General features: G+C 38.1%; 3 protein-coding genes across 7 annotated transcripts; 2 read left to right on the top strand and 1 right to left on the bottom strand.

The window, feature by feature from the left end:
* Positions 1-1,345: 1,345 nt before the first annotated feature.
* On the top strand, positions 1,346-8,832 carry cilk1 (ciliogenesis associated kinase 1). 4 transcript variants are annotated; one of them, XM_023963460.2, is made up of 14 exons: positions 1,346-1,833; positions 3,261-3,507; positions 3,669-3,723; positions 4,727-4,848; positions 4,938-5,017; positions 5,091-5,223; positions 5,302-5,473; positions 6,639-6,806; positions 6,877-7,257; positions 7,378-7,583; positions 7,664-7,806; positions 7,892-8,008; positions 8,078-8,182; positions 8,267-8,832. In XM_023963460.2, exons 2-14 carry the CDS (start codon positions 3,407-3,409, stop codon positions 8,416-8,418), a joined length of 1,935 nt encoding a protein of 644 aa, XP_023819228.1. In that variant the 5' UTR covers positions 1,346-1,833; positions 3,261-3,406; the 3' UTR covers positions 8,419-8,832. The 4 variants fall into 4 exon arrangements, with proteins under 4 accessions (XP_023819228.1, XP_023819226.1, XP_078788129.1 ...); XM_078932003.1 differs by having other exon boundaries at positions 1,684-1,833; positions 3,264-3,507; XM_023963458.2 differs by having other exon boundaries at positions 7,892-8,182.
* Positions 8,833-10,588: 1,756 nt separating this feature from the next.
* On the top strand, positions 10,589-12,267 carry gsta.1 (glutathione S-transferase, alpha tandem duplicate 1). The gene is made up of 7 exons (XM_004077192.4): positions 10,589-10,723; positions 10,806-10,916; positions 10,995-11,046; positions 11,278-11,410; positions 11,500-11,635; positions 11,711-11,836; positions 11,916-12,267. Exons 2-7 carry the CDS (start codon positions 10,830-10,832, stop codon positions 12,051-12,053), a joined length of 672 nt encoding a protein of 223 aa, XP_004077240.1. The 5' UTR covers positions 10,589-10,723; positions 10,806-10,829; the 3' UTR covers positions 12,054-12,267.
* A 50-nt stretch (positions 12,268-12,317) lies between these two features.
* Positions 12,318-13,741, bottom strand: tmem14a (transmembrane protein 14A). Of its 2 annotated transcripts, none has more exons than XM_011484519.4 (5): positions 13,662-13,741; positions 13,132-13,214; positions 12,942-13,043; positions 12,768-12,855; positions 12,318-12,669 (listed from the first exon to the last, which is right to left on the bottom strand). In XM_011484519.4, exons 1-5 carry the CDS (start codon positions 13,712-13,714, stop codon positions 12,627-12,629), a joined length of 369 nt encoding a protein of 122 aa, XP_011482821.1. In that variant the 5' UTR covers positions 13,715-13,741; the 3' UTR covers positions 12,318-12,626. The 2 variants fall into 2 exon arrangements, with proteins under 2 accessions (XP_011482821.1, XP_004077239.1); XM_004077191.4 differs by having other exon boundaries at positions 13,601-13,725.
* Between the last annotated feature and the right edge of the window lie 804 nt (positions 13,742-14,545).

Raw genomic sequence — 14,545 nt, 5'->3', positions numbered from 1 at the left:
AAGCATTTCTGTTAATCCATTTTAATTGTCAAATTAGACATTTCTAAATGAATTTTGCTACACATTTACCGTGGACCTTTTTTAAAATGAAATGTCAAATACCATTTTCTTTATCATTTTAATTAAGTGACAGAAAAAGCTGGGTTGAAGTATAAAATGATAAAGCACTTTGGTATATTGCTTTTTCTTTTAAATTTTGAGTCAAAAAATGCAGCTTCATTTTGAAAATTAAAAAGCATTTCTATTAATCTATTTTAAACATCAAATTAAACATTTCTAAATCAATTATGCTACACATTTACCAGAGAACGTCTTGAAAATGAAATGTCAAATACCATTTTCATTTTAATTTTAATTAAGTGACAGAATAAGCTGTGTTGAGGAAGGAAAAGAAAAAGCATTTTGGTGGATTGCTTTTTCATTTTATTTTTGAGTCAAAAAATGCAGCTTCATTTTGAAAATGAAAAAGCATTTCTGGTTTTGACTTTGCTTTTTATTAATGCTACAGAATCGCTTCCATAGCTTCGCCCCAGAGAGGGCTTATCAAACTCTTGGAGATCAAATTTATTGTTAATAATAATAACAATAATAGTAATAATAATTATAATAAAATCATATAAAAATCCCTAAATAAAATCAACACCTGAAAACCTACCAAATAAAAGTATGCATTTATTTTAACCTCTCGGGAAATATGTTTTCTTTAGAACAAAAAAATGAAGAATCAGTGTCAAGATTGTGACAAAATATTTGACAGTTTTCTACAATCATGGTATTAAGATCCAGCAATAATACTTTCTTTGAATCTAAAATTATTATTTACAGAAATGCAGATTAGTTTGGTTGTATCAAACCAAGATTTTAGAAAAAAAATAGAAAAATGTAGAAAAATAAATATAACCAGAAACTACTAAAATTACACAGGCTTATAAGTAAGAAACGTTTTCTTCACAGATAGCTTTTTTTCTCCCTGAAATAAAGACAAATTGCCCAAAAACACTGGTCAAAACAGCATTAATGACAATATTTAAAACATAAAAAATATTTAAAAAAAAACATAATTACACAATCACGCCGGCATAGAAACTTTAGTTTATGTCAGTCTGCCCCAGGAACAGTAGCTACCATCACCAAGTATCAATGAGGAGTGAATGAATAATGGTCACAGTGTAAGCGCCTTGAGCGTCTGGAAAAGCGCAGATAAATCCAATCCATTATGATTATTATTATTTGTAGTGCTATTTTCCTCTTGACCTTTTAAATAAAAGTTTGAACCAAATATGTTTAACCAAAGAAGTATGCCAAGGAAAAAAAAAGTGTGCCAAGGAAAGAGGAACATTGCGTCACTTCCGCTATTGTTTTACGAAGCGAAACATTCTTTAATGCTACTATTACTACGTATTTAATACGCTTTACATGTTACCAAAAATTTAAAGTAATTTTCTGTTTGAGTTTGCACATTTGTACATTAGTCAGGGTTTTGATTCCGTAAAGAATAAGCTTGGCTGCATGCATGCTCAATAATTATGCAGTCTACATAAATCAAAGCAACAAGCCAATAAATCCGTTCGAAAAACATATATAATTTAGTAAGATTATTCGTGACACGCAAAGGCGACACAAACAACATTTCTTTCTTTCCACCTAAGCCATGCAGTGATTTGTCGAAATCCCAAGTTCCCTGTAACATCGCGAGATTTGACGAGGGCCTGGCTGGAAAATATTTATGTTGTTTTCGGGATTTTCTGTTCATCTCGTCTTTTTACGCCGTCGCTTTAGTAAACACTGCAGTTGAGTGGTCGGCTTGTCTAATGTCGGTTTAAGGCGGGAATGGTGAGAATGTTTGACTTTTAAATGCATTATTTTCTAACACAAGTGGGAAAATCCCACTGTAGCAATTGTTTCCTGTGTTTTTTTTGTCAGCAGCTGGGCCTTTAAAGAAATTGGCAACAAAATGAGCGCACAGCGTTATTATTCCCACATCTACTACCATCAGTGGCAGAAAAAAAACCCTGCACAGGATTCGGTTGTAGTAATGAACCCAGTCAAGCGGAACCGTTCAGGTTAACATTTATCTAAACGCCCAGACGGTAGCTGCTCATTATGAGATGCATAAGCTAAACTGTGAACACAGCGATTTGGGAGACTTTTAAAGATGCTAAGGACGATATAAGCGCACTTTAAGAAATAATCATTATATCTAGATTAAAGTATTTTAAATGATTTTCTGCGTTTTCCCATTAAATGGATATTTGTTTGTTATTCCCGAGAGAGAAACAGATATGATGACAACGTGCACTGTGGAATAAATATACATTTATTATTATTATTATTATTATTATTATTATTATTATCTAACTATTATATGCTGATTATGTACGTGTGTAGTAGATTCAACAGGGACTCCTATGCAGATTGAGGGGGAAAAAACGGATTGACTCCACAAAATCATTGAGGATTTTTGCTGTTAATGACCCATATGGAAGCAGTCTTTTTCTAACATAAACACTATAATTTGCTTCCACCATCCACCAACAGGTGGATGCTAAGCACCTCTAAAGAAGTCATCCGATATTTGAGGGAAAAGAAGCAGGGAAAACATCTCATTTCTACCCAGCAAACATGTTTTTATTCACATTTGCTGTTATCTTTGAGGAATTATTTTCGGTCGTCTTGTGTTGTACTGGGGGGAAGGTCCTCACTACATACTTAGTTTGATGCTCTGATATGTTTTCAAATTTTAAATGTCTCTGGGCTTCTTTATTTAGCATCGGGGTCTGCAGCCACATGGGGCTCTTTCGTCCCTCCATTGTGGCTCTTGGCTTTCAATGATAATCTACATAGATAATGTTTTGTTTTAGTTAAGTCATTCTTTGTGATTAGGTCAGATGTGTCAGTTTTCTGAAATGATGGTAAAAAGTTGAATCTGCAGTCAGAGTGGTTTATTATTAGAATAAGCTTAAAGCACATATTCTTTGACTTTGAGTGTATTTTATTTTGAAAAGACTGATGTGCTGCAAAAGTCAAATGTAAAATTGTCAGGAAAAAAAATCACTTTATCACTATATTTCTTTATCACTACATGTTGATTATTGTAAATATTTGATGGCTTAATGGTCATAAATAAATTATTATTTATTTATTTTTTAAACAGTGAGGTAGTAGACTTTAGGCTCTCGTTGGGAAAATGCTCCTGTTGGCCCGCCGATTACAATCTCATCTAACATCCGTTTTTGTCATTTTTCCTTGTAACCTATCAGCAGGAAGGAGTCAAATCCATGGCACCATGACTCCTGCAGCTCTGCCTCCAGGTTTCTGCTGCTGTCACAGGAAAATCTGGTTGCATTCGGCAGCAGCAGGAGAGTTTTAAACTGCTTTCAAAGGATAATGTGGACGGTTGAGCAAAATGAATAGATACACAAACATAAGACAGCTCGGAGACGGCACCTACGGCTCAGTCATTCTGGGCCGCAGTTTGGAGTCCGGAGAACTAGTTGCCATAAAAAAGTGAGTTTTCATTTAAAAAATGCTCTGCTAAAGAGTACCTCATAATTATGAACAAATACTTTTAAGAGTTTTACATATTTTGAAAGTATTTATCAATTAAAAAGCTAAAACGCTTGGTAATATTTGGTTGTTTTCTGAAATCTAAAACTGATTTTTTTTAGAATGAAAAGAAAGTTCTACTCTTGGGAAGAATGCATGAACCTTCGGGAAGTAAAGGTAAGTTTAAATGTCTAACACTGTTTTACATAATAAAAAGCATAATCATTTTGGAAATAACAGCCAAAAAATTACAGCCTCTTGATTTAAAATTTAGAGCTTCAGTGATAATTTTCACTATAGGGTTAATGGTTTACAAAATTTTCATCTAAAAAGACTGTTAAAGCTTAAATTTTAGGGGGAAAAAAAACTATTTTCATGTTTATAAATTTGGCAACTGAAAATTCCTGAAACCTGTGATCCCTCTGACAACCAGCAGGGGGCGACTCTTCCACTTAAAGAAAACCATTTTGCACTGGAGAAAGGAATGAAAACATGGATTTCAGTCAATATATTTAATTATTACATTATTTTTTAAAGATTTATATTGCTATAAATCATGGTTTAATTCACTGCCACCAATAATGATATATATTTTTGGCAGGTGCTACCCAGCATTTAACTCCGTATTGATAGGATACAAAAAGATACCAACATGATTGATGAACAGATGGCCTTGATCCTGATTATATTTGCTATAGAGTTATTGTCTGACTGATTATTAATAGGTTGTGCTTAGATCATGTACCTTGTAGTCTAGCTGTGGAGTAATCCCAACTTTTCTTTCTTTTTGCACCAGTGTAGTATGCTTATAGTGTAAATTTCGTCACACCAGCTCTCAGGGCAGTAGGTGATTTTTGTATGCAGATGCTTCTTACCTTTTGTTACCCCTTAAAGTTTAAACTTAACATCTACAATGAATGATAGCCTGCTCCACATCCTTTTAAATGCTTGCCGCTGATTTTTTTTTTTAACGAAGCTCACATAAATGGAGCATGAGTAAACCTGCATTATTCCAATGCATGGGAATACTTTACATAGATCCTGTAAAATATTCTTAAAAGTGTTTTTAGCTTTTTACATTTTAAGCAAAGGTGATCTTCTGCTCCACTGACCTGCAGTTTTTATCCAGCATGGTTAGACTTATACATGATCACGTCTCTTACAAAAACCTGTTTTACAGTCCCTGAAGAAACTCAACCACGCTAATGTCATCAAACTCAAGGAGGTGATTCGCGAAAACGACCACTTGTACTTCATATTTGAGTACATGAAAGAAAATCTGTATCAGCTGATGAAAGACAGGTGTGTGCAAGTTTCTTTGGGCTCATACTTTCTATTAGCACATTGAACAACAGTGCTAGAGATTCCTAACTGAATGTTTTATGCTGCAGGACTCGGTTGTTTCCCGAATCTGCTGTAAGAAATATTATGTTTCAGATCCTGCAGGGGCTAGCATTCATCCATAAACACGGTGAGTTTGTTTTTTTGCCCATTTAGACTTCCTCCAGCTGAGCTGTAAAGCTCATGAGCCGTGTCTCTATTAGGGTTTTTCCACAGAGACATGAAACCAGAGAACCTTTTATGCATGGGCCCAGAGCTGGTGAAAATAGCGGACTTTGGGCTTGCTCGTGAAATCAGATCTCGGCCTCCATACACTGACTACGTCTCCACTAGATGGTGAGTCTCTGTTTGTTCACACACACTTACTGAAATGAAAGAAGCTCAGACGCTCTGGTTGTCCTTGTTTTGGATCAGGTACAGAGCTCCAGAGGTGCTCCTCAGATCCACATCCTACAGTTCACCCATAGATCAGTGGGCAGTGGGCTGCATCATGGCCGAGCTTTACACCCTCAGACCTCTGTTCCCAGGATCCAGCGAGGTGGACACCATATTCAAGATATGCCAAGTACTGGGTACACCAAAGAAGGTATCTCTGCTGTGTCAAAGACCCAGTCTGATCATTTTTTTGATCTATTTTTAAAGCGTTCCCAGTGCTCTTTTAATCATGATTGTGCAGCTGTTGTTTTTTTTTTTTGCCAAAATCAAAACACCTGTGTCGTTTTCTTGGACATAGTTCCTGTAGAGCGGCAGGAGTTCATTAGAAATTTGTCCCTTAGTTTTGGACAGGATCACTGGCGGGGCCCTATTAATGAGAGCTCTCTGTTTACACTCCCTCCCGCTAGCTTACAGCCCTTCACAACTCCAAACTAACATTGGCGGTGAAACAATAATGGTGAGCAGCATCATAGCTATGGAGTCGTACAGTTTTGATGCAGATGCCAGATCTGATGAGGAAAAACTGGATCTATTGGTCTACCGGTGGATGCATCAGAATGGAGCGGAGTAGGGAGCTTGTGGCCCACCCAGCATACGGTCTACGTCACAAATGAGCTCTTTTTCAAATGGTATTGTTTCTCCTGCCCCTGATTCACAACGATTTGAATAAATTAGGACTCAGAAATGTAATTTTAATCTTAGTTTTCTTTAATTATGTCCTCCATCATCAGAAAAATGCCCCAAAAGATATTAAAAACACTAAAAACACAATTTTTACTGGAGGGTCTTTTTTTTTCTTCAAACTTTGCAATTATTCAGAATCAGGAAAAAACAAAATAGTTAATTGAAAGTTTTTAATTGTCAAAAAAAAGGTAAAGATCTTTAAAAAGAAGTGAGAACAATCAGACAGGAAACACCTCTAAATATTTAGGACTATTCATGTATTTGTAACACTGACTGTGCAGCCTCCCTCCCCCTGTTTTTTTTTTTTTTTTGCCAGTGATATTGCTGTGAAAAAAACAACCATGTATGGTATGAAACTGTGTTGACTAAACTTGCATTATCTGCTCTGGAGTTACAAGGATTGGTTAGGTGTTCCGTTTTATTGAAGCATAACAGATAAGTCACACGATTACAGAGAGGAATGACTTCTGGCACCGTTTCTACTGACTGATATCCACCTGGATGATCAGCAGGAAGTTAGCGTGGGATTGAATTTGTGTTTTTTCTGGTCAACAAGTTCTTACTGATGTGTTTTAATCATTTCTTATAAGCAGCTGTCTCTTCTATACATATTTTTTCCTTTTTTTCTCTAGACAGACTGGCCAGAGGGATATCAGCTGGCCAGTGCCATGAACTTCCGCTGGCCTCAGTGCGTTCCCAGTAACCTGAAGACTCTGATCCCAAATGCCAGCGCCGAAGCCATCCATCTAATGACCGACTTCCTTCAGTGGGATCCCAGGAAGAGACCAGCTTCTGCACAGGTAACATACGGAAACTTCTGCCGGCTCAGTGTACTAAATAGCGCTTGAACTCTTTTCTCGTCTCTTTCAGGCTCTCAGGTATTCATATTTCCATGTAGGTCAAGCTTTGGGCACTCCTCAGCAGATCCTGGAGCAGGGACGGCCTCAGCGCAGCCTTGTGCAGCTCCAGTCCCAGCAGAACCTCCTGCAGCAGCAGCAGCAGCAGCAGCCTCTGCTGTTGAAGCCTCTGCCGCCCTCCCAGCCCCCTCCAAACCAGCACACTTCCCCCTCCAGACCTCTCCATCAGATCCAGCCCTCCCCTGCATCAGCAACAACCCCGGCCGCCGCGTACCAGCGGCACGCGGATCTCCCTCGAGAGCAGCAGCCAAAGCACATCCTGAAGCAGGACCAACTGGAGACAACCCCACAGAGACACCTTCCTTTTATTGTTGACAACAGCCTGCAACACAAGGTGAGCCCCTTCATGAACCACTTTATAACCAATCAGATATTCATTGGCCAGAAGGTAAAAAATATTTTCTAATGTAAAACAAAGTCATGGTGTGGGATCTTTGCCTTCTTCTCCAACTAGCAAATGAGGCAGGAGCCAGAAAATGAAAACTTACTAAGTTATCAGCTAAAGGCCAAAGGAGGAGGGCGGCGGCGCTGGGGTCAGGGCGTAGGAAGCCTGAAAGGAGAGGACTGGGACGACTATGACGAGGTTGATGTATCGTCTATTCTTGGAAAAAACAGCTTCTCCTCTGAGAAGACGATGCAGGGAGAAGACGCTCTGAGCAGGTGAGGCTCTGATCTGATCTGTACGCTGCTGCTTTTAAAATTAACCTTATCAGGATAACGTGACTCGGAACATCCGACAGGTATGGAAAAGTTCTGGATTTCAGTCGGCCTAATGGAAAAGAAGAAGCGCCGTTAAACCTGAACAAGACTGGACCCTATCAGGAACCATCCAGAACCGCCTCTGCTAAACAACACTACCTGAGACAGTCGAGATTTTTACCTGGTAATGGACTGTTTGGCTGTTTTTGACACGATGGACTGCTTTTTAGCTCAATTTTTACTTTTATCTTCTTCCATTTGTCTTTTAGGCATTAGTACAAAGAAGAATGTGGCTCAAAATGTTAGTAAGGATCTTGCAGCAAACCAACTTTGGGGTAGCAGTAGTATTCCATTTGGAGGAACTCTTCCAAGCAGAGGAGCTTACGGTAAAGTCCCCTTCATTCCTGCATCGTGTAGATCCTCTCGTCTGATTATTGTGACTTCTTTTTATTCAGGGACAAACACAATCCCTGGTGGATACATGCCGTCATTCAGCAAGGACAGCGGCTCTGCTGGCCACAGGGGGCGGCAGGGCGTTGCTACGGAAACCACAGCATCAAGTATATGCACTGCTTGTGTTTTTACTTATTGTGTTTGTGCTATTTATGGTCAAAGTACTACTAACAACCCTACTCTTGCTTTAGATTATGCAACGTGGAGGTCTGGCCGAAGTCACCTGAATGCATCTGTCAACACGCCGACCGCCAACAAGAGCACACCTGGTCTGCTGCCCCGCCCTCCCCTGCAGACAATTCACGGGCGGACAGACTGGTCAGCCAAATACGGACACCGTTAGTAGCTTCTGGAGCTCTAACCTATGCCCGAAGAACTCTTTCCACACCCAAAGAGTAGGCTTAGTTCTTTTTATACTCTAAATCTGTAAATAAATCTTACACAGCAATAACTTTTGTTTTTGTGTCAACCACGGACGTTGTGACTTGTGAAATATTTAAAGGTGTGGATAAATGCAGCCAACAAGATGTGAGTCTGGACGTGTTTTACTGCATCTTTCTATGATCCTTTGTGTCCTGGAGAAGCTACACCCTCAGTTTTGTTTCCAGTTGCTGAATGCTCAGTGTGTATTCTTGAAGCTGTATGCATATATGCTGTTATAAAAATGTTTACTGTGCTTTGTATTTGTCAATCTGTTGCTTTTCATGTTTTCTTTCAAAACAATGTATTTTTTAAATTATACCTGCCTTGCCAAGTATGTGTGTGAGTTTTATTTCCTAATGGACGACGTTCTGCTCGTTTGTCATTATTGGCGTGACAAAGTGTTGCCTGGAGTGATGTGGAAGCGTGGTCATTCTTGTATCAAAGGAGGTCAAAGTGATCTACAAAACGTCTAAGGGTTATAGTAAGCGACATAGAATCACAGCGTTCAACAAAAGTTCACTTCCTCCAAGTGGCGTTGATTTATTTAACATATTGATAGTATTTATCACAAATAAGAGCGTTCTCTGTGACTTGAAGGTTTGTTAAATCTAAATATTAACCATAATTAAAAAATAGAAATGTCAAATGTAAAGTTATAAGTGTATAAAAATGTAAAATCTGAATGTATAACTAAATACGAACATATCTAACTCCCAAATATAAATTTTGAATGTAAATGTTATATTTAAATGTAAACCTGAATGTTACACATAAATGTACATTTGAAATCTAAACGTTAAATAAAAATATAAATAGTAAATGCCAATATTATATCTAAGTGCAAAAGTTATATAAATGTTAAATATTAAAGTAAATGTTATATCTAAATGTAATGGTTAAATCTGAATATAAATGTTAAAAGTAAATGGTTTCTCTACAATTTTTTTTAAATCCGATTTCTAGGTGTTAGAAAAGTGTATACTTATATTTAGCATTTAGATTTACCACTAACATTTAACATTTACTTTAAGTTTGGCATCTATATTTATATATTTAAATTTTTACATTTGGTGCCCTGTACTTATTTCAGGTAAACTTTATACTATCACTGCTATCTTCACGCTCGCTGCAGCGCTGTAAACAGGAAAACACTTCCCTTCAAATTCACCGGCAAAGTTTTGGCACATGAGGTGTTTCAGCTTTGAAACAAAGGAGTGGCATTAAACCCCTAATGCATCTTCTATTTATATAGAATACAAAGCCTTTATAATACTTATGTAAAGTAATGCTATGAAGTCTCCAAATATTCAAATAATTTGTCATTATTTTGAAATGATTCAAAATTGTGTTTGTAGTATATATTTGTGTTAGTATTCATATTGTAGTATATATTTAATTGTAGTATATATTTATTCTTCAGTCTAACATGGAGCAAGTATTACAAAAACAGGTTTTATTTAGAATTATTTTATTTAATGGTTTAATTAATTTGTATAATGTTTAATAGCTTAATGCTATTTTGTTTTCAAATTTTCAAAAGGAAGGCAGACTGCCACGTGCAGCGCCGCAGTTGGATGTGTCTGAAGCTTGGAGCTTGACTTCCCTACGTTTCTCCTATTGGCCTTGAGCTTGTTTGGAGGTTCTAGCAGGGGAGCGCAGCTACTGGTATACCGATGAATGGTCGTCCACCGCTGGGGGACACCGTCCGCTGCCACCGAGCGCAGAGCTTCGGGAGGGACTCTCATGGACCGGTGAGGGAGGAAGGGGACACCCGCCTAGCCAGCCAGATCAGCCGAATCAACCCTAGCGATCAATGGGGTGACAGATGTCGCAGCCAGATCGCCCTCACATCCAACTGAAGAGAAAGCCGGGGAGGAGCTTATATACCTACAAACAGAACGCCGAGTTACTGTAGCGGTTTCGCCGATTTCAAAGATCCACGTTATGACTAGAGTTCATCAATGACGAATAAAACCCGCCATCACCGTTCCATTCTTCCAAATATTTCGAAGAAATAAGCCATAAAACGTTCAAAATACTCAATTTACCCACAATTCTTGGTAATATGTAAATCATCTACGTCCCCGTTGGCTGAAAAGCCACCAATCCCAGACGTGCTACGTTTGCCCCGCCTCTAAGACTTTGACAGACTTTTCTTATATAACGACCCAAACTTTAGCTTTTGCGTCATTTTAAACCCTGCCTTTGTTAACGTTGCTGCACAGGTAAGAAGGTCAAGACTCACTTTAGTAGGCCTTTAATTGTCCCCACTTATGTCCCAAAAATGTGTGTGTTGTTTTTCTGCAGGTTTGCAAAAGAAAAGAAACAGTCATGTCTGACAGAGCGGTCCTGCACTATTTTAATGGAAGGGGAAAGATGGAATCGATCCGCTGGCTCCTGACAGTGGTGGAAGCTGAAGTAAATGACCGTGCTCTCTCTCTTACTTATTTTTTTATTGCACGTGCTGACCTTATCTTTGTCGCGACTTTTCCACAGTTTGATGAGATGTATTTGACGTCGAGGGACCAGTATGAAAAACTGCTCAATGGTTAGTTGTTTTCCATGCATTAGTGGACTCTTTCACCTGCGCGGGAGGGGCTTAGTATTATCTGTCACCTTCAGCCTGTATTTGCAGGTGGGCGACTGCCCAGGCAGGCAGGTAGATGGATAAGACAAAGCACATTTTGAGTGGTTTAACCTGTCTTTGTGACCAGTTAGTGGTATTTTTGAGGTGAATGCAGGGAGCGCTCATCTGAATGACTTGCTGTTTTCTTTGCAGATGGATCACTCATGTTTCAGCAAGTTCCCCTGGTGGAGATTGATGGCATGAAACTGGTTCAGACCAAAGCTATCCTGCATTACATTGCAGAGAAGTACAACCTCCATGGAAAAGACATCAAAGAGCGTGCAATGTATGCGCCGCTCCTCTGACCGCCTCATAAGTGACTATTTCTCACGATCACATCTGATCATAATAGTGAACCCTGTCGTTTCCCTTTAGGGTCAACATGTACGCAGAAGGATTGATAGATCTCATGGAGATGATGATGATGTTACCCTTCGTTGCTGACCCAAAACCAAAACTGGACAACATTCAGAGTAAAGCAAAAGAGCGTTACCTACCTGTGTTTGAGAAGGTACGGTTTGAAACCCCATTCATTCTTTAAAAATCCACATTTTTAGTCATCTTGCATCTCTGCACATCCTTCCAGGCCCTCTCTGGACCCGTTTACCTGGTAGGAGGTAAACTAAGCTATGCAGATGTGCTGCTGCTGGAATGCACTCTGATGCTGGAGGAAAAGTTTACTGGGATCCTTGGCGACTTTCCCAGTGTCAAGGTAAAAACAGAGCCGTGGTGTTGAAAAAGTCTGAGTGAGTGAGAGCTGTTGCAGAGAATTTTACTGTGTCTCTGTTCAGTCTTTTCAGGGCAGAATGATCAAAATTCCTGCGGTCAGCAGGTTTTTGCAGCCAGGCAGTAAGAGGAAGCCACAGCCGGATGAGAATTATGTGAAGACCGTGATGGAAGTGTTCAAAATTACTGGTCCATTCCCTTAAATATTAAGGGCCCGCTTCATTCCATGAGTTATTAGCATGATTGCAAATACCTTATCTTAGATTATGCTGATTTTTGAAAAACATGACTCGACTGAAATGAATACTAACACAAATAATTCAATCTGTGTAGTGTAAAAGCATCTGTGTACTTTTTTTTTCTAACAACAAAGATATTTGTTAATGCAAAAATATCAATAAATGTGTTTTTGTGCAACTCTTTTGTCAACGATTTCTTTTTTTTATCACAAATTGTCCACACAGAAATGACTTTAAAATATCATGTTTATTTCCTAATTACAAAAGTTGTTCCTTTAAACCCGCTTTAAAAAAAAAAGAAGAAAATGTGTCAGTTTCTTAGTTGTGATGCTAAAGACGGCGTCTTTCCTTATAAGGTTAATGCTTTGCTCCGCAGTAGTTTATCTCATTTGACAAACCCACAATGCGGCCATAAAACACTGACAGATCCATCTTAAAGAGTAGAGAACAACAGACAGGAAAATCAGGTTTCCCACAGAAGAAGGGTTTGGTCGTTGAGAATACGTGATCTTTGACCCCGTTAGATGATCCGTGGTTTTACGCCATGATCAGGAGCAGCAGGCGGAATACCATTAGCAAACTGCAAAAGACAAACCACAAGGATTAAGATCACGAAAACGGGAAGTGTGCTTCAACAATTGTTGATGTGAAAAGTGCTGATTAAAGGTGGACTCAGACCTTAGCCCTGACATTATACCAGCAGGCATTAATTTCCCAGATTTCTTGTATCTCATTCCCATGACGGCTGCAAGGGCTCCAGAGGAAACTGGGCGGGTTTATAGTAAAACAAACTCAACATTTATAAAAATCACCTGACTTGAATAGAAAGAAAATGAGCTTTCTCGGACTTACGCAACGACACCTGAAAATCCTTTGGGTTGTTGGAGATATTATAGGCACCATAAGCAGAAAACGCACCAAAGACTAAGCCTGCCATCATGGACATAACGCTGCCTGTGGAGATGAGAAACGTCAAGCTGAGTCATAAATCCAAAAATTTACTTTATTTACATGAATGTTTAATCACAGAAGTGGTTCTGACCTTTTCTCTTATACCCCATGTACCCTCCCAAAATGATGGTGGCAGCATAGCTAAATCCAATCCAGTCCATTGTCCAAATGAAGCTGTTAACATAAATGAACAGATAGACATTACAAAATAAAAGCACATTAATTGTCTTTATTGTAGTATAAGTATTTATTTAAGTTTAAGCATTGACAAATAAAGCAAACAGCATGAAGCATATTATGAATATAAAAAATGGGTATAATATAAAATGTAGTGGGTTTTAATTTGATCATATTTAATACAGTTCAATAAAAAGTACTGCGTTTAAGTTTACTAAGTAAAACATAGAACATGCGCAGTAAACCTGATTGCCCACTAGGTGTCACTAGCGTTCCTGTGGTATTTAGTCTGCTTAATTAAAGACGAAATGCAATAGAAATAGGCATTACAGATACTTTCAAGCTTAAAGTTACTGTATGAAAAACTTATATTATGCTCTTACATCGCTTAAACGTTGCCCTGCTTTTTGAAATACGAATTACGATCCAGCAACCAGGACTAACCAAGATGACAGCGGAGGAACACTTCTGTCTGTCCGTTTCAGTTCCGTTTTCATGCCAAACCACTTTTACGCGTGCGCAGTACAGCTCATGATATGTTTAAGAACCCACAACAAAGTAGGTACAAAAAAAGAAAGTTCAGTTTGAGCCAAAAGAATAAACATTTACACGTCATATAATTTTTTTCTCGTTTTTTATTGATCGTAATCGCCTAGTTGTCCTCACCTCGTCATAAAAATAAGCTTTGTAATTTTAAGTATCAAGCAAATTGTTATTAGTATACCTTTCTTAAAAGGCAAGACAAATGTATGCAAATCAATAAAGTATTGTTGAGTTTCAGAGCAAACTTTCAATCTACATACCCACGTTATTCTTTTAAACCAAATAGCTCGGTTTCATTGAGTCATAATTTGCATAGACATGTAGTCTGCCATCACACAGATTTACAAAGCAAATGCAAAAGCAGAGTTCAGCATTTGATTGTTTAAAAAAATCTATTTTAAATAGTCATGAAATCTTTAAGAAGAAGAACATAATCTAATGCAGAGACTTCAAAACAAGCCAACCTAAATATATGTTACCAATTATTACAAGTCTATAGTGCAGGTAAAACTGAAATGAATGAAATTTAAATGAAAATGCAGTGCCAATACACAAATTGTTTTTTCATTGTTCTGGTAACTGGCTGTCAGTGACTTGATATAAAACAAAAATTAAGTTATAAAACTTATGTCACTTCCCATCTGACAAGTAAGTCATTTATAGAACATGAATCAAACTCAGTCAACATCCATATAAGGTGTTATTCAGTCAGCCAACCATAACCTGTAAATTATTTAACAGATGTATCTTTGGACCCAATCACTTTCCTATCTACTGAAGCTTAA

Source organism: Oryzias latipes, chromosome 15 (assembly GCF_053564925.1).
Source record: "Oryzias latipes strain Hd-rR chromosome 15, Olatipes_Hd-rR_3.1".
NCBI lineage: Eukaryota > Metazoa > Chordata > Actinopteri > Beloniformes > Adrianichthyidae > Oryzias > Oryzias latipes.
This window is presented reverse-complemented; position numbering and strand designations above follow the sequence as displayed.